Here is an 18411-nt window from a genome sequence, read left to right on the forward strand (position 1 = left end):
GAAAGTGGAGAATCCTGGTGAATAGAACTTTTATTTTTTAGTCTCTGTTCAATAGTTCTAGGATAAATTTTTCACATATTAAGGTAAGTTTACTTTTGTTTGCTCTTCTTAGATTATCTCTAGATTTTTAATGTATGATTCATAACACCTCAATATCTGAGTCTGTTTATAGAATAAATCACAGATATGAGAATAGTATAAAAATTTGAGGATCAGGGATGCCTGGATGGCTCAGGGGTTGAGCATCTGCCTTTGGCTCAGGGTGTGATCCTGGAGTCCCTGGATCGAGTCCCACATTGGGCTCCCTGCATGGGGCCTGCTTTTCTCTCTGCCTCTCTCTCTCTGTCTCTCATGAATAAATAAAATCTTTTAAAAAAAAATTGGGGGATCAAAATAAGTCATAACATTTTTTTGAGTTGTAACATTATAAAACAATAACATTGTTCAAGGAAAGAAGAAAACGGTAACATATTGAGAACCCCTATAAGCCTTACCTGCACTGAACAGAGCTGCACTGAACAGAGCACAGGATTCTAACCAAAGCTTTAACTGCTATAAATACAAATACAGGTAAGGCCAAATTTTTTCCAGTTTTATGAATAAATCCTCTGGATTTCAAGATGATATACTTAGAGCTGTGCTTGTTGTATTCAGTTGATACAATAATTAGGCCACTATCTTAACTGGATAAATGCTAACTTCAGGCACTTGAACTGAATAGGCCCTTATATAACATAATACAGCACATATTCCTATAGAAAATTCTAGAGAAGTGCAAATTTACTTTCTACTCATTTTTAAGACAATCTGAATTGTCTTATAACTAAGTTCCCACTAGAATCAAATAAAACCTCTCCATAAAATTATTTTCTAAAGGCTTGTAAAAAACTTACCATCTATGAACACAGCCATTTTTACACTTCTATCCTGGAAATTTAGTCTTTTAGGTTGTATTTCTAAGATGACTTTCCATTAAGAATAAGGTTACCACTTGTCCTGCTTTTAGCACTGTAAGCCTCATGTCTTGGGAACCCTAATCAATGAAGCAAAAGCCTACATCCATATGTGTGGTAGCCCTACCTTGTCATCGTGTGGATCATCTATGGCCAAGTCTTGTAACTCATGAGTTACAACCTCAAGGGAAGGAGTTTCTTTCTTTATGCTGTCTGAAACCCTTGGTCCACCTCTAGGTTTCTGGGGTTGTTTCTTCACAGGTTCATCCTTTGTTTTTCCTTTCTTCCCCTTCTTCCCTTTTTCTTCTTTATTTGAACCTGCAGACTTTAATTCATAAAGGTAAAATGATGTCAACATGTCCAATATTGTCAATATTTTTAAAAAAATATATTAAATCCTAGCATATAATAGACAATAGTCTGGATGTCCCTCAAAAAGCAAAAGAAGGGGATCCCTGGGTGGCTCAGTGGTTTGGCACCTGCCTTCAGCCCAGGGCGTAATCCTGGAGTTCTGGGATCAGTCCCACATGAGGCTCCCTGCATGGAGCCTGCTTCTCCCTCTGCCTGTGTCTCTGCCTCTCTCTCTGTCTCTCTCGTGAATAAATGAAAAAAATCTTAAAAAAAAAAAAAAAAAAAAGCAAAAGATTTTTTTAGATGTTGCTTACCCCTAGCAATTTCATGATGAGTTCGCGTTCTTCTTCATCTTGGTCTTTATATTTTTCCTTCATTTTTTTCATCTTACTCTACAAAATCAAAAGATTTTCATTGGAAAAAAATCAGCAGTTAAAAAATGTCAACAAACGTTTGTAAAGAAAAAGTACTCCTATGCTTACTGAGATGGTACCATTATAATAAACAATATGGAAACTAAAATGATGAATAAACCCTAATCCTCAGCCTCAAAGAATTTACCATCTGGTAGAAAAAGAAGACACCTGTAAGAATAAGGATAAATTAACGTAACATACTCTAAATGCAAACATTTCGAAGATAATTCAGAGATTTCATTCAGCTTAAGCAAGAACTGTGGGGAAGAAATAAAGTACAACTTGAAAGTCTTTAAGTAAATTTTATACTATCAGGGAATGTAGGAAAAACAGGATTGTAAGGTAAAGACAGGACAGCATAGTAACAGCAAGTCCCTGCGTTTGGTTAAAGTCAGGATCTATATATAGAGGAAAAACAGGAAACAAGACAGCAAAAGCTAAGCTGGATAAAGGCTTTTAAGACTTTGCATTTTGTTAACTAAACTGGTGAGCTACACATCCAAATTACCTAGTAATTTTTAAAACTATAGACCTCTAGGCCTCACCTCCAAAGATTTTTGTCTTTATTAATCTTAGCTGGGGCCCAGGTAACGAATTTATAAACTACTGAAGATTTCTTTAAACAGGACACAAGAACTCCTAACTATAAATGATTGATAATTCAGACTTCTAAAAATCTATACTTCTAATTCCTCTTCTGTGTAAAATGAGAGCTTCTATCTAGATGAACACTGATCTCTATGTTTCACATAGGATTATTTTTTTGTCTACATCTTTTGTTTCACTTTAAAAAATTAAGAACCTCACAACTTCATTTGTGAACTAAAGAGTACTAACTTAACAGTTCACCTTGAAGTTGTATTACCTTTTGTCCTCGTTTCATTGGCTGCACAGCTGGGATACTTTTGCTTGTGTTCTGATGAGTATCAATGTGTAGAGTATTTTCTTTTTCTTTGTCCTTTCCCTCTATCACTTCTACATCCCCCGAGTCACTTGGAAGCTTTTTCTTCTTCATTTCCCTAAACAGAATTGAAATGGGAACATCTAATTCTTAGTGCCCTAAAATATTACACGATAAGGGGAACATTTACAATATGTAAAAGATCATGGCTTCTGCTTAACTTCATAATCACCAGGCTACAGTATAAAAGCACAAATCAGCATATAGGTAAAAGCTGCAAACTCTTCTCACATGGATTTATCATTCTTTCTGTCATCCAGGCTTAACATTCTGTCAACCCCTGACTTATCCTTACTCAGTAGCCTCGACACCTTGATGGCCAGGCACTGGGATTTGTAGTCTTTGTATCAGCATGGCCTTGGCAGATCTTAGGTATTCAATAAAATGTTGACAGGTTAGCTGAATAAATAAATGGATAAAGATACACAGATTAAGGAGGAGGGGGAAACCCTATTACGGTGGGTGGTATTTTTTATGTGCAGTCTCTTCCATTCTCAGTGCCACTGCCCTAGCCCTGGTCCTCATCACTTATTACCCAGACCTTCCTCCTGTATTTCCCCAGAAACTGTTCTACATGAACATCTAGATTAATCTTCCTTAATTGTTTACCTATCTTACGTTCCCATTTAAAATTCTTCTAAAAGTGCTCCTCACATCACTTTCAGGATAAAGTCCTAAAATACTTAGCTTATCATTCTAATCACTTCTCCACTTTTGGTCCAAGTTCACTTTCCCAATCTTAACATTTACCAGTTCACAAACACGAACTTTTTGTTCCTTTCACCTCATTCTACTTCTCATTTCCCCAAAACACTATGCATATTACTTCCAAATCCCTGCCCTGCTTTGTTCATGCTAATTCTCCTTGGAACCTTTGACCTTATCTTCATTGACCTAAGTCCTAATATATCTGTAAAGTATACTTCTGATGGTATTTCTCAAAACACCTGAAATCACAGCAATTTCTTACTCCTGAACTACTGTATCCCTTCTGTTTGGCTCTTTCCTAAATCCAGGACTCAAAAACTCCTTTAAAAAGCACAGACTTTATTGTATCTTACCTCTTTGTATATTCAGTATCTAGCACAGTGCCATGTCCTTAGAGAGTTTGCTGAAAATGTTTAATGACTATCTTTCTCAAATAAAAGGGTTTATTGTCCATTCCACTCTAGAGTTTCTTCCTAGACTCCTTTACTAGCTTTATAGCCTATTTTATCCTTTACTGGTTGTCTCACTTGTCCCTTTCCTTCAGCTTCTGCCTTTATGTTTGCCTTCTGAGGCCTGCTATGTTATAGTAAAAAAGTATTCTATTTTTTTCAAGTATTCTGTTTATTCCTGCCAATATTATCCTAGAACCAGCCTACTTAATGTACTGCAATCCCTAATGCACTTATTTATCTAACAAATGGTCTGTCCCATGTTACTTGACCTATCTCATTGACTGTGGTGACAGACTAGGGCCCTAAAACAGAAAAACCTATTAGAGTTGAATTTTAAGAACTAAACAAGATTTATGCTAAATATTGGTCATTTTAATAAGGGCAGTCTTTAGAACAGCCAAGTCATCTGTCATAACTGAATCATCACTAACCAAAAAAAAAAAAAAAAAAAAAAAAAAAATTACATGCTTTCCAGTTAGATAACACAAATATGTTTACCTTCTTTCCTTGGCCGACAAATGTCTCCGGCTCTGTAATTTACTGTCACTCTATTAAAATTAAAACAAAAAAAAAACACAAGCAAATACAAACAATAACATCACTACTATTAATTTTTCAGAAAGTAAAATTAAAAGTAGAAAATGATTCATTGAGAAAGACATGATGTTCTTCACAAAACTTTGAAAATAGCTTACCATATTAGAAGATTCCTCTTTTGAAGCCAATTTCTGGAGGGACCTATGAAAAGAAACAGAAAGAGACATCTACTAGCCTTTGTAAAAGGGACTCATTTACAAAGTCCACATTGCCATATCATATCCTTAATTACTTAATTGGCAATCTACAAATTTTCAAATACTGATAAAATCTTTAAAAATCATATTGCTCACCTCATACTTTTAAATATATCCTTAAATAGTGGACATGTACTAAACACCTATGTGCCAGACACTGCCACGTGCTTTATATATGTATAATCTTCACCAAAACCCTATGAAGGGGGTTAACATTCCATTTTCACAGAGAAAGAAACTGAAGCTCAGACACAGAGTGACTTGCCCAAGGACACCCTAAGACTCAATTCTGGTACTAGGGGTGGTGGAAGGGGGGAGGAGGGCGGGTGTTGGAGGGGAATGGGTGACGGGCACTGAGGTGGACACTTGACGGGATGAGCACTGGGTGTTTTTCTGTATGTTGGTAAATTGAACACCAATAAAAATTAATTAAAAAAAAAAAAAAAAAAAAAAAAAAAAAGACTCAATTCTGGTCTGACTCCTAAGCTATTTTTAACTATTCCAGTGATAAAGCTTTTAAAAGTATGATATCGTTTACTTGGTGATTGGTAACTTTAAAGATTAAAATGTTTAAAGACTTTAAAGATTAAAACACTTAAATTTTTTTAGTGGAATTGCCTCTCTTACGTTATTGGCATTTAGAGTCATGTACTTATTTCTGTTTTGACCTACTTTGGCCACTTTTATGTTTTTGTTTGTTTTTAAAGATTTTACTTATTTATTCATGAAAGACACACAGAGAGAGGCAGAGACATAGGCAGAGGGAAAAGCAGGTTCCCTGCAGGGAGCCTGATGTGGGACTCGATCTTGGGACCCCAGGATCATGACCTGAGCCAAAGGCAGATGCTCAACCACTGAGCCACCCAAGTGCCCCCACTTTTATGTTTACTTTTATGTTTTATGTTTAACACTTTTATGTTTACTATATTTTTCTACCGTGGATCCTGGAAATTTCTTTAGAGAGATCTACCTGCCCCTCCCATAAAATGGTGAAAAGATAATAAGACTGTAGAACTACAGAGGGTGAAAGTATTAAAGTCAATTTTGGTATTATTTTGGAAGGATTAATTCTTCCATCACTACCAGCTATAAAATGATAGTTTTTAATTACCTTTGGGACTGAAGGTGGGACAAGTCAATGGTAGTATCAGGATAATTTAATGTTTCTTCCCCTTCATCCTTCATTTCACCAATAGGTTCCTGATCTTTTACCGCATCTTCAGATTCTCCTTCATCTTCAGAGCTTTCTTCCTGAATTAGTTCATCATTTAGTTCATCTCCACCACTCTGAATAGTAATATCCTCTTGGTCAACCTGAGTCATGAGTTCCACTTCCACAGGAGTTTCATGTGATTCCTCTTTATCTTCCTCACTGCTACTGTCACCTCCATCTGTAGAAGTTATCGAAAAGAAAGTCAGAACAATACCACTGTAACAAAGCTAGATGATTATCTTGAAAACTTCCAAAAAACATTCTGTTGACTCTGTTTCTCCAAAAGATCACTCTCTCTCTCTCTCTCACAGAAACACACACACACACACACACACACACACACACACACACACACACACAGAGCTGATCATCCTCAAAGAGTACTCAGACAAAAGGATACTTTTGTATCATAAACTGTTTGGAATAAATGCTCTCCAAGATACTTTACCACAATAAATTTCTTGGACATTGCAACCACTGCTACAATGAAAACTTTAACTTGTCTTGGTTAGGTATTTCCAAAAAGGAGGACAAGAGAATTAATTCCATAAGTTCTGCTGTTATTGTAACTTGCACATGTATAGTGAAACGAGACAATACATGTAATATAACTGGCACACATAAGGTATTCACATTTTTGCAAAAGAAACACTTCCTAGCTGCCTCACCTATAAAAGTAGATGCCATCACTATCTGACAAAAATGTTTGTGAGAATTCCATTAAAAATAACGTAAACAGAGAACTTTGTACAGTATTGGGAACATGGTAAAAATAATAATAATAAAAAAAAGTCTGGTAATGCAACAGTAGTCATAAATGAAATAATGTAGTATTAGTCCTAAAAAGCAATGACCTCCAGGAGAATAACTGTAAAAATAATATAGAGGGCATACTTTCCCTAGTTCTTTTAGGTAGGTGGGTAAATTTATTCCAGCAACCACAGTTCCTTTCCACTTAAACCAAGTATATTATTAAATCAAGGAAAATTCTCATATGAGAAATTACACTTGTTATAAACTCATCTTTGTATCACTTCTAATTCTTAAATCTAAAATTAAATGCTGATTTGTAAAAACCCAAGTCTATTTCTGCTGAACACATTTACATTTGACCCATTAAATACCAAGGTTTTACTATATATGCTTATATAGTACATTAGTTACAGATCCAGTTAAGTACTTTATAATTCATTTGACACTTCCGAAAACAATATTCAGTAAAACTGACAGCAAGTGTTGTTTTGAAATTTCAATTACCCCAAAGTAGATACAATCTTTTAAAAATTTAGAAGATAGGGGATCCCTGGGTGGCTCAGCGGTTTAGCGCCTGCCTTTGGCCCAGGGCGCGATCCCCGAGTCCCTCTGCCTGTGTGTCTCTGCCTCTCTCTCCTCTCTCTATGACTATCATGAATAAATAATAAAAAAAATCTTAAAAAAAATTTTAGAAGATAAACTAGACAAAAGGAAACACTATAAGCTACTTTATTAAAATCTGTAAACTACCTAGTTGTTCCATTTCTTCCGATATGAGTTCACTTGTGCAACTTGCCAGTGTTTCCATGTCTTCATCCTGCACTCTGACTTTTCGTTCACCCCGATGTCTCCAAACGCAAGACTCGTCTACCTATGGAAATAGTTCTTTTTCACTGATGGAACTTTAGAGAAGACTAATGAAAATCAGAAAAAAATAACAAAGAAGCTGAAGAATACCTTAAAGAGGAAACTAAACCCCATCATTAGATATGAGGGAGGAAGGAAATTCTTTTTTCCTATAAAAGATAATAAACAGAAATGTTAAAAATTCATTTTTTCCATTTTATGCTTGCAAATTATCTGACACCAGTGGTTATATTATTTTGTCATTTCTCTGTAATGAAGGAACATTTCCCATTCACAGAATTTGGCATTATGTATAGGAACAGGAATTAAACAAGAAAAAATATGAATATTTGCTCTCATCTTTAGGTTAATCAAGCCCTGAAAATAATCTATTTTTAGAAAAAAGGTCATGCTATACATTCTTACCCTTATAACTTTATGTGAAAGAACATTCTCATCAAGAAAAATACATATGGAGAAGACATGACAAATGATAAATTTGCCACAGAAGTGCAAAAGATTCCTTATTTCATATATGAAATCAGAATAGCTTCCATTCTTGAAAATATTAGTAATGTCTCCATAATCTACCAACAAGCCATTACCTCTTATCATGAAGCTTCCTGTTGTCAAATATTCTCCAGTTGGTGCTGTTTTAGACACCTGAAGAACACAACACCACATTATACTACTGTCTTAAGAAATATGTTTTTAAAATTTTCATTTAAGAAAGTCAAATCATATTCAAATAAACAGCACTGTCTCTTAAAAAGTTTGTAATTTAGTAGAAATTCCCAATGCTGAAATATCTTTTCAAAGGCAGGTATACCTTTGGCAGTAAGAAAAGAAATAATGGATACACTACACCAAAAGTTTTCAAATGCAATGGATTAGAGTCAGAATTTGTCCACACGTTTCCTCTGGTTTGAGATGTAATGAGAAAAAGAAGGGTAGTTTAATAAGCTTATATCATAAAGCTATATTTCCTAAAACTATATCTATTAAATAAAATCCTTTCCTGAGATACTATTTTTGGGGGCAGTAAATAATCTTCCATTTTAGGAAATAAAGAAGACAGTAGATTTTTAAAAATATATTCTAATTTGGCAAAATAAGATAATTGCCAATATTTTAATATTTTATGTTATCTGTGAAACTCCCAAATCTGAGAGTACCTTTGTTATAGTTACTGGAGGGAGTAAAAGCACACTAATTTCACTCTTAAAAAAAACCTATTCAATAAAAGAATTAAAACCACATTTATAATAGTACTGAGGCAAAAAATATAATCTCAGAAATGATATTAATTTTCTGAAAATACATTATCACAGCACATTAGAAAATAATGCATATAAATAGATGTAAAATGAACCTAAGGGAGAATAATGTATTGAATTCTTTATCTTGCTGCATAGCTTTAGGGCCTTGTAAAAGGAGTGAAGTGTGGAGTGAATTGTCATCAAGTAAAATAGAATTAACCACAAAGAAGGATAATTACTAAAACCAAGTGAATAAAAAAAACACCGGATATAGCTATTTTCCAGGAAGGGTTAAAGAGAGATCAGAAAATTCCAACAAATATGAAGAGGAGAAAGATCTTTTAGGTCAGTATGCCAGTCATAATTGGAACACTGGTCATCTTGTGTAACTGCATGAATTATTCGCTCTCTTCATTTAGGTATCTGCCCAAATCTTACCTTCCTAGAAAGGCCTCTTGTGATACTTCATTCAAAATAGTAGCCCCTAACACTCTCTACTGCCTACTCTGCTTTAAAGAAAAAATTTTACAGTGCTTGTTACCAGAAGGTATTTTTCTCCACCATCAAAATGTTAGCTCAATCAAAGTAGGTACTTTGCCTTGTTCACATCTATATCCTCAAAATTTTGTACACAATAGCTCTTTTATTTCTTATTTTTGGGGAGCCCAATGTGGGGCCTGAACCCACAACCCTGAGATCAAGACCTGTGCAGAGATCAAGAGTCAGAGATCAAAAGTCAGACGCTTAACCTACTAAGCCACCCAGGTACCCAGTACACAACAGCTCTTAATAAATTAAGAAAAAGGATGACAGCCCTTATTACCTGATGATGGTACACCCACCAAGCACTGGTGATGACTCGTGCATCCCAAGCAGCACTGTAGCAAAGTGCCATTGTGCCTGCTTCTGTCAAGGTCCGAGGGGGAATGGGTTCTCCTGTAAAAACATTACAATGCTTCAGTACCCAAGTATAGACTTTCTACAGAGCAAGATATGAAAATCACATGCAGCATGACAGATCTGATCCTCTTACAAATGGAACACTGATACCACATTTTAATTTCAGCATTACATCGTTACTATTTTTTAATTTTATTATTTTTATTTTTTAAAAGATTATTTATTCATGAGAGACAGAGAGACAGAGAGAGAGAGAGAGAGAGAGAGAGAGAGGCAGAGACACAGGCATAGGGGGAAGCAGGCTCCATGCAGGGAGCCTGACGTGGGACTCGATCCTGGGTCTCCAGGATCAGGCCCTGGGCTGAAGGTGGCACTAAACCACTGAACCACCCGGGCTGCCCAGTTACTATTTTTTTTTTTTTTTTTTTTTTTTACTAACAATGTGTTTACAACATCATTCACCATCAGGGAAATGTAAACCAAACCACAATGAAGTACCACTCACACCTGTTAGAATGGCTAAAATCAAAACCACAAGAAATAAGTGTTGGTGAGGATGTGGAGAAAAAGAACTCCTCCGCATTGTTGGTGGGAATGCAAACTAGTGCAGCTACTGTGGGAAATAGTAGGGAGGTCCCTCAAAAAAACTAAAAATAAAACTAACCTATGAACTAGTAATCATACCACTAGGTATTTACCCAAAGAAAATGAAAACACTAATTCAGAAGGATATATGCCCCCCAGGTTTCTTGTAGCATTATTTATAATAGTCAAATTATGGAAGCAGCCCAAGTGTCCATCAATAGATGAATGGACAAAGATGTCATGTATATATACATAATGGAATATTATTCAGTCATGAAAAAGTGAAATCTTGCCATTTGCAAGAACATGGATGGATCTAGAAAGTATAATGCTAAGCAAAATAAGCCAGAGAAATACAAATACCATATGATTTTACTCAGACATGGAACAACGAACAAAGGAAAAAAGGGAGACAAACCAAAAAACAGATTCTTAACTATAGAGAACAAACATGGTTACCGGAGGGGAGTTGGGTAGAAGGACGGATGAAATAGGTGAAGAGGGTAAGAGTACACTTATGTTAATGAGCACTGAATAATACACAGAACTGTTGAATCACTAATTGTACAACTGAAACCTACATAACACTGTATGTTAGCCATACTAGCATTAAAATAAAATTAGATAAAAAAAAATAAACCAACAACAATAATATATTTACAAAGCAGGCTTCTAAATAGTCTAAGTGAATAAATCAGAGAAGAAAGACCCTCTCACTTATTACATCAATACTCTAACTTCATTCCAGAAAGAATATAGAGAAATCTATTCAATAAAGTTTGAAGACTTCCAGAATTATTAAGATCACCTAAATTGTCAAAATGAAAAGCACATTAATAATATATCCCTACAGTTAGATTTCTCCATTTTAAAAACATTTTATTTATTTATTCATGAGAGACACAGGGAGAGGCAGAGACATAAGCAAAGGGAGAAGCAGGCTCCCCATGAGGAGCCCGATGCAGGACTTGATCCCAGACCCCGGGATTACAACCTGAGCCGAAGGCAGATGCTCAACCGCTGAGCTACCCAGGTGACCCTCTATAGTTAGATTTCAAATATCTTTTAATTGGGATATATAATTTACACACCATAAAATTCACCTATTTAAAGTATATAATCCAGTGGTTTTTAGTATATTCATAAAGCTATATAACCATTACCACTAACTCTGGAACATTTTTATCCCTCAAAGAAATCCTATATCTGTTAATAGTCATTCCCCACTTTTCCAGCCCCTGATAACCACAAATATACTCAGTCTCTATGGATTTGCCTACTTTGGAATTTCATATCAACAAAATCATGTGTGTCTGGCTGCTTACTTGTTAGAGCAATTATCTGTACTTCATCTCTTTTTTAAGACTGAATGATATTCCATTCTCCCTCTGCTAGTGTCTTTGCCTCTCTATGTCTCTCATGAATAAATAAAATTTTAAAACAAAACAAAACAAAAACCAACCTAGGAGTGGAATTGCTAGGTCACATGGTAAATTCTATGTTCAACTTTTTGAGGAACCACCAAACGCTATTCTACAGCAGCTGCATCATTTTCCATTTCTACCAGCAGTATACAAGGGTTCCATCTCTATATTCTTAGCAACACTTGTTTTGTATATTTTTTCATTATAACTATTCTATTGGGTATGAAGTTGTATCTCATTGTGATTTTTATTTGCATTTCCCTAATGAATGATGCTGAAGATCTTACCATGTGCTTATTAGCCATTCTTATATCTTTGGAGAAACATCTATTTGAACCCTTTGTCATTTTTAAATTGTTTTTGTCTTTTTTCCTTCTATTGTTCAGACTTAAGAGTTCTTTGGATACTGGTTTTTTAACAGATAAATGATTTGCCAATATTTTCTCTCATTCTGTGGGTAGTCTTTTTATTTTCTTGATAGTGTCCTTTGAAGAAAAGCTTTTATTTATTTTAAATTTTTTTTTAATTTTTATTTATTTATGATAGTCACAGAGAGAGAGAAAGAGAGGCAGAGACATAGGCAGAGGGAGAAGCAGGCTCCATGCACTGGGAGCCCGATGTGGGACTCGATCCCGGGTCTCCAGGATCGCGCCCTGGGCCAAAGGCAGGTGCCAAACCGCTGTGCCACCCAGGGATCCCCTGAAGAAAAGCTCTTAATGTTAAGTCCAATTTACTTGTTTTTCTTTGGTTGTTTATGCTTTTGATGTCTAAGAAATGATTTCATGATTCATTATGAAATGTATGCCTTATTTTCTTCTAACAGTTTTATAGTTTTAGCTTTTAAGTTTAGGTTTTTGATGCGTTTGAGTTAATTTTCATAAACGATGTAAAGCAGGGGTCTAACTTTATTCTTTAGTACATGGATATTAGTAGTCCAAACACCATTTGTTGATAACATTATTCTATCCCCATTGAATGGTTTTCATACACTTGTTCAAAGTCAACAGACTATAAAAGAGGAATCTCAATTTTCTTCAGTGATCTATTTGTCCCTCCTCATAACAATACTTCATTGTCTTTATCACTATTGCTTTGTAGGTTTTGAAATCAGGAAGTATAAGTCCTATAATTTTGTTCTTCATTTTTAAAAATTTTTATTTTTGTTTAGTTCTTCATTTTTAAAAATGATTTGGTCAACATAGGTCCTTTGCATTTCTATGTGAGTTTTAGGATCAACTTATCCATCTCTGCAAAAAAAAAAAAAAAAAAAAAAAAAAAAAAGTATCTGGAATTTTGAGAGAAATTACATCAAACCTATAGATTAATATGGGAAGTACTGCCATTAGAACAACATTAAAACTTCCATAAACACTAGAAGTCTTTCCATTTATTTAAGTCTTTTAAAATTTCTTTCAGTGATGTTTTTTGTTTGGAGTATAGGTCTTACATTTCTTTTTAGTAAATTTAAGTATTTTATTCTTTTTAATGCTATTATAAATGAATGTTTTATTAGTTTACATTAGTATTGTTCACTGTGAGTGTACAGAAATACAATTGACTTGAGGCACCTATGTGGCTCAGTTGGTTAAGCATCTAACTCTTGGTTCCGGCTCAGATCATAATCTCCTGGGTTGTGAAATCAAGCCCTCCATTCAGCTCTGTGATACTCAGCAGGGACTCTGCTTGAAGATTCTCTCACTCTGCTCCTTCTCCCACTCATGTGTGTGCACACTCTCCCTCTCTCAAATAAATTAAAAAAAAAAAGAAATACAACTGACTTTTATATGTTGACCTTGTATCCCAAACATTCTAAACTTGTTTATTAACTAATAATTTTTGGTGGGTTTCTTGAGGTTTTAAATATATAAGATCAAGTCACCTGCAAATGGAGATAGTTTTACTTGTTCTTTACCAATGTAGATATATTTTATTTCTTTTTATTGCCTAACGGCCTATTTAGAACCTCCATAAAAGGTTGAAAAGAAATGACAACAACAGACATGTTTATCTTGTTCCTGACTTTAAGGGGAAAGTTTTCAGTCTTTCACTATTAAGTTTGATAACAGCTGTGGGTTTTTCATAAATGCTCTTTACAAATTGAGAAAGATCCCTTCTATATCACAAATGGATGCTGGATTTTTGCCAAAGGCCTTTTCTGTGTCAGTTGAGATGATCATGTGATTTTTGTCCTTTACTCTATTAATATGCTCTATTATATTAATTTTCATATATTAAACTAACCTTGCATTCCTGGGATAAATCCCACTTTGTCATGGTGTACAATCCTTTTAATATACTGCTGGATTTGGCTTTCTAATATTTTGTGGAGGATTTTTGTGTCTATTCATAAGCAATATTGGTCTATAGTTTTCAATTCTTGTGATGTCTTTGTCTGGTTTTGTTATTAGAGTAAAACTGGCCTTATAGAATGAATTAGGAAGTTTTCCCATCTCTTCTATTTTTTGTAAGAGTTTGTGAAGGATTTGTGTTCAATCTTTAAAAGTTTGGTAGAATTCACCAGTGAAGCTGTCTGGGCCTAGAATTTTCTTTGTGAGCAAGTTTTTTGTTTTGGATTTGTTGTTTTTTTATTATTACTCTTTTGAAAAGTAATACTTGTTATAGGTTGGTTTCAATTTTCTATTTATCCTTGAGTCAGTTTTGGTAGTTTGTGTCTTTCTAGGAATGAACCTGTCTCATCTAGGTCATTTAATTTGTTGCAATACAACTATATGTATAGCATGCCCTCACAATCCCTTTTCTCTTTAGCAAATGCGACTTCCTAAGGTATTTTATAAATGCTCCAGATATAGACTACAGATCTAATTTTTATCACAGGGAAAAGTTCCTTCTTCAGTTAAAGAAGCCACTTTAACATTTAACATTTCCATATATCTGTGAATTTTTTTTTTAATTTTTGAAGTTTTCATCTATTAGTGGTTTCTAAATGCACTCCATTATGGTCAGAAAGCTTACTTTGCGTGATTTTAGTAGCTTTAAATTTATTAAGACTTGTCTTATAAACTATTACATGGTCTAGCCTAGAAAACACACCAGATGCACTCGAGAAGAATGAGTAAGTCTATTTTTGTTAGGGAAGGATACCAGTGATATGTGTTAGGTCTAGTTAATCTACAGTGTTGTTTGAATCTTCTATTTCCTTGTTGATCTTGTATCTAATTATTCTATCCATGATTAAAAGTATCAAAGTCCTGAATTATTACTGTTGACTACTTCTCCCTTCAATTCTATCAGATTTTGTTTCATGGCTACTTCTACGGCTCTATTGTTGGTTGCATATGTGTTTATAATAGTTATATCTTATTGATGAATTGACCCTTTTATCATTATAAATTGTCCTTTATCTCTATTAACAATTTTTATCTTATACTAAAAATATTTTAAATTAAGGAATTAAAGTTCTGAATAATAAAGAGAAATATATTACCTGTTGGATTCTTAATTACACAGCTAGTAGCTCCATGAAGATCAGCATGTACATAAATGTCCCCTTAAAGACAAATGAGAAATAATGCTTTAAGCCATCTTTCTTTTCTTTTATTTTATTTTCTTTTTCTTTTCTTTCTCTTTCTTTCTTTCTTTCTTTCTTTCTTTCTTTCTTCTCTTTCTTTCTTTCTTCTTTCTTTCTTTTTAAAGATTTTATTTATTTATTCATGATAGTCACACACAGAGAGAAAGAGAGAGGCAGAGACACAGGCAGAGGGAGAAGCTGGCTGGCTCCATGCACCGGGAGCTCGACGTGGGACTCGATCCCGGGTCCCCAGGATCGTGCCCCGGGCCAAAGGCAGGCGCCAAACCGCTGCACCACCCAGGGATCCCTCTTTCTTTTTTTAAATGGATTTTATGGGTTCAAAATCCAAAGAGTATAAGAAGGCATAAGTGAAAGTCCATTTCCTACCCCTAGGAGAGCTCTTACAGGCTTCTGTATAAGAAAGCCATGCCAATATGGTAGATTACAAAAATGGTCAGTTCCTCTCTTCCTTGTTATCCATACTTCTTTGCTCTATGAGCCTGAAGCTTCTCTTCAAGAAGTGGAGTCATTTTCCCATCCATTGAATCTGAGCCTGCACCATGACCTGCCTTGGCCACAATGTAGCAGCTGTGACCAAGTGCCAGTTCTCAGCCTAGGTCTTAATAGTCCTGTGTGCTTTTTCTCTTTCTCTGAAACTTGCTGAGTTACCATGTAAGCCAGTCTAGGCCTTTCTGCTGGAGGGTGAAAGACACATGGAACAGAGGAGTCATCCTAGAAAATGTAAAGGTCCTGAGAACCAGGGATGTTTGACATGTATGAAGAGAAGCAGTCAGAAGGGAAGACTGTTAAGAAATTAGGCTAGAAAAGAAGCCAAGAGGCTTGTAAGCCACAATGAGAGCTTTGAGTTATATTCTAAGTGTGCGATACCAAAGAATAACCTAATGAACAAACAAATGGAGAAGTGAGATCTTTCCTCTTTTTTTAAGGGAAAAGTAAAGTACATGATTCCTAACAGGTAAAATGAGCAGCCATTGCTTGCCATGACAGTTTGTATGGGGTGTGAAACTCAAAAAAGAGAAAAACTCATACTGCTCCAAGAAAGGCTCAGCTCACAATGAACAGTGCTACAGAAGACAGGAGACCAAGCTCTGAGCACCATGTAATAACGGGATACCTGTTGCTTCCTTCCTGGTTTGGGATGTTCAGCGGATTCAAATTAGCTCTGACTACTGATTTCAGGTACCCACACTGAGGGTTCAACCACAATGAGGCAGTAGTTATCAGCAAACAAAAATAAATGAGAAGTCTTACACCAAAGGGCTTAGGTCCTATTTCTAAATGTGAAAAAAAAAAAAAAAGTTTAAAACTTCAGCACTAAAAAATTAAGCCTTTAAAATTTTAGGTACAATGACTTTGGAAGATTGAAAGCTATTTTGTTAATGTAGCAGAGAATCAAAAGTCTAATACCACAGATTAGTTCAGCAGTACTATTTTAGGACTGTTCACTTAAAATGAGAATTAAGCGTCAAAGCAGAAATTCAACAAACCATAAACCATCAAGATGAAACTCTTTCTACCAATTAAAACTGTCAAAGGAGTATAAGATGAAAATCCATATCTCATATTGAGATAACCGATCCAATTACTTATGAGAAAATTCTTTAAAATTTTAATCTTACTTACCTGTTGTCAAGTATCTTTTCACAATTATTTCATTTTGTTGTTGATCTCGTCCACCTATTATTAGATAGTTCTCTGAGCTAATGAACCACAGAAATTTCTCAAACCTACCAAATTCAAAGAAAAAAAGTTAATATTCTTTTCCTTTATAGTCACCTGAATTCACATCCTTTTGCAAACAAAGAAACAAATAAACAAACCCAATGAAGCTATCCTACCTGCATGTATTAAGACAAACTGATGGTTTAATTTCTTAAAGCATCAAATTGAATTTTACTGAACTCTTGTAATACAAATTGCCCCAGGATATTCTTTAGAAGAAAGTAACTAAATTCAATGATTAAGAAAAGTATGTTCTCTCCTTTTTTTTTTTTTAATTTTTTTTTTAATTTTTTATTTATTTATGATAGTCACAGAGAGAGAGAGAGAGGTAGAGACACAGGCGGAGGGAGAAGCAAGCTCCATGCACCGGGAGCCTGATGTGGGATTCGATCCCGGGTCCACCCAGGGATCCCAGTATGTTCTCTCCTTATCTCACACTCATACAGATCCTTCTTAAATTCAAGGATAATACAACAATGAATTACACAAAGCAAAAGCATAAAATGTCATATGGTCCCTAAGTTTAGCTTTCTTTCAGCAGGGTACTGGCTACGTTTTGGGGCTATTGATAAGAAAGAAGTTTCCCCATTTTGTTTTCAATTGAATGCTTACATATATGATATTCTTTACACTTTTTTTTATAGAGCAAAAATTACCTTTGGAAGTATGAAGTTACAACTTTTCTCAAGGACAAAGTAATTTGGGTTTTCATGAGTAATATGTACCATCATGATAAAAACTAAAGAGTGTATATTACTATGACATTTAGAAAAAGACATAAAATAGAGATGAACAGAAATATTTCCTATATTACACATGACTATCAAGATAATCTTTATGAAATATACAATTTAAAAACTTCTGGTTAAAAATGACAAATCAAGCATAGGCAGTAAACTAAACTCTTTGATATCTCCCAAAACTATTCCTGTTTCCTAATCTGATTTTTTATTAATACATATACATGGTTCAGAAATTTTTAAAATTATGTAAAGGTATAGTCAGAGATCCTGAATCCCCTTTCACTTCCCATTACCACTACTAAACAGGAATCCACTGTTCTCAGCTTTCTGTGTATTCTTCTCTGAAGTTTCTTTACATATACAAAAGCTAAAATAAAATGCCTATCCTAAACCTTTTTAGACACAACACACACTATTCTGAAAATTGCTTTGTTTTTACTTAAAAATGTCTTCTTGGGGCACCTGGTTGGCTCAGTTGGTGGAGCATGTGACTCTTAATCTCAGGGTTGTGGGTTCGAACCTTACTTTGGGTGTAGAGATTACTTAAAAATACAATCTTAAAAAAAAAGTCTTCAATACCGAATGGATGTACTATACTTATTTAACAATTTCCCTACTGATGGTAAAGAGGTTTCTAAAATGACACAAAGCCACAAGGACAGAAAATGAGAAACATACGGATGTCTTTTGTAATCATCCTAGTAAAGGAGCATATGAATAACAGGAAAAAAAAAATCAAAAGGCAAAAAGGCAAAAAAGAGTAAAGAACAAATGGGAAAGC

General features: G+C 34.7%; 1 protein-coding gene across 1 annotated transcript in view; it reads right to left on the reverse strand.

The window, feature by feature from the left end:
• NEMF (nuclear export mediator factor) overlaps positions 1-18411 on the reverse strand; it is a 48551-nt gene that overhangs the window by 4231 nt on the left and 25909 nt on the right. The window contains exons 17-28 of the mRNA XM_026000743.2: positions 16789-16892; positions 15061-15123; positions 9530-9642; positions 8053-8110; positions 7559-7617; positions 7352-7472; positions 5747-6026; positions 4537-4579; positions 4340-4389; positions 2586-2739; positions 1619-1696; positions 1081-1278 (exon numbers count right to left, since the gene is read on the reverse strand). Of these exons, the coding sequence (XP_025856528.1) occupies positions 1081-1278; positions 1619-1696; positions 2586-2739; positions 4340-4389; positions 4537-4579; positions 5747-6026; positions 7352-7472; positions 7559-7617; positions 8053-8110; positions 9530-9642; positions 15061-15123; positions 16789-16892 (1321 nt within the window). The remainder of the gene's footprint in view (positions 1-1080; positions 1279-1618; positions 1697-2585; positions 2740-4339; positions 4390-4536; positions 4580-5746; positions 6027-7351; positions 7473-7558; positions 7618-8052; positions 8111-9529; positions 9643-15060; positions 15124-16788; positions 16893-18411) is intronic.

This window comes from Vulpes vulpes, chromosome 6 (assembly GCF_048418805.1).
Source record: "Vulpes vulpes isolate BD-2025 chromosome 6, VulVul3, whole genome shotgun sequence".
NCBI classification, from domain to species: Eukaryota; Metazoa; Chordata; class Mammalia; order Carnivora; family Canidae; genus Vulpes; species Vulpes vulpes.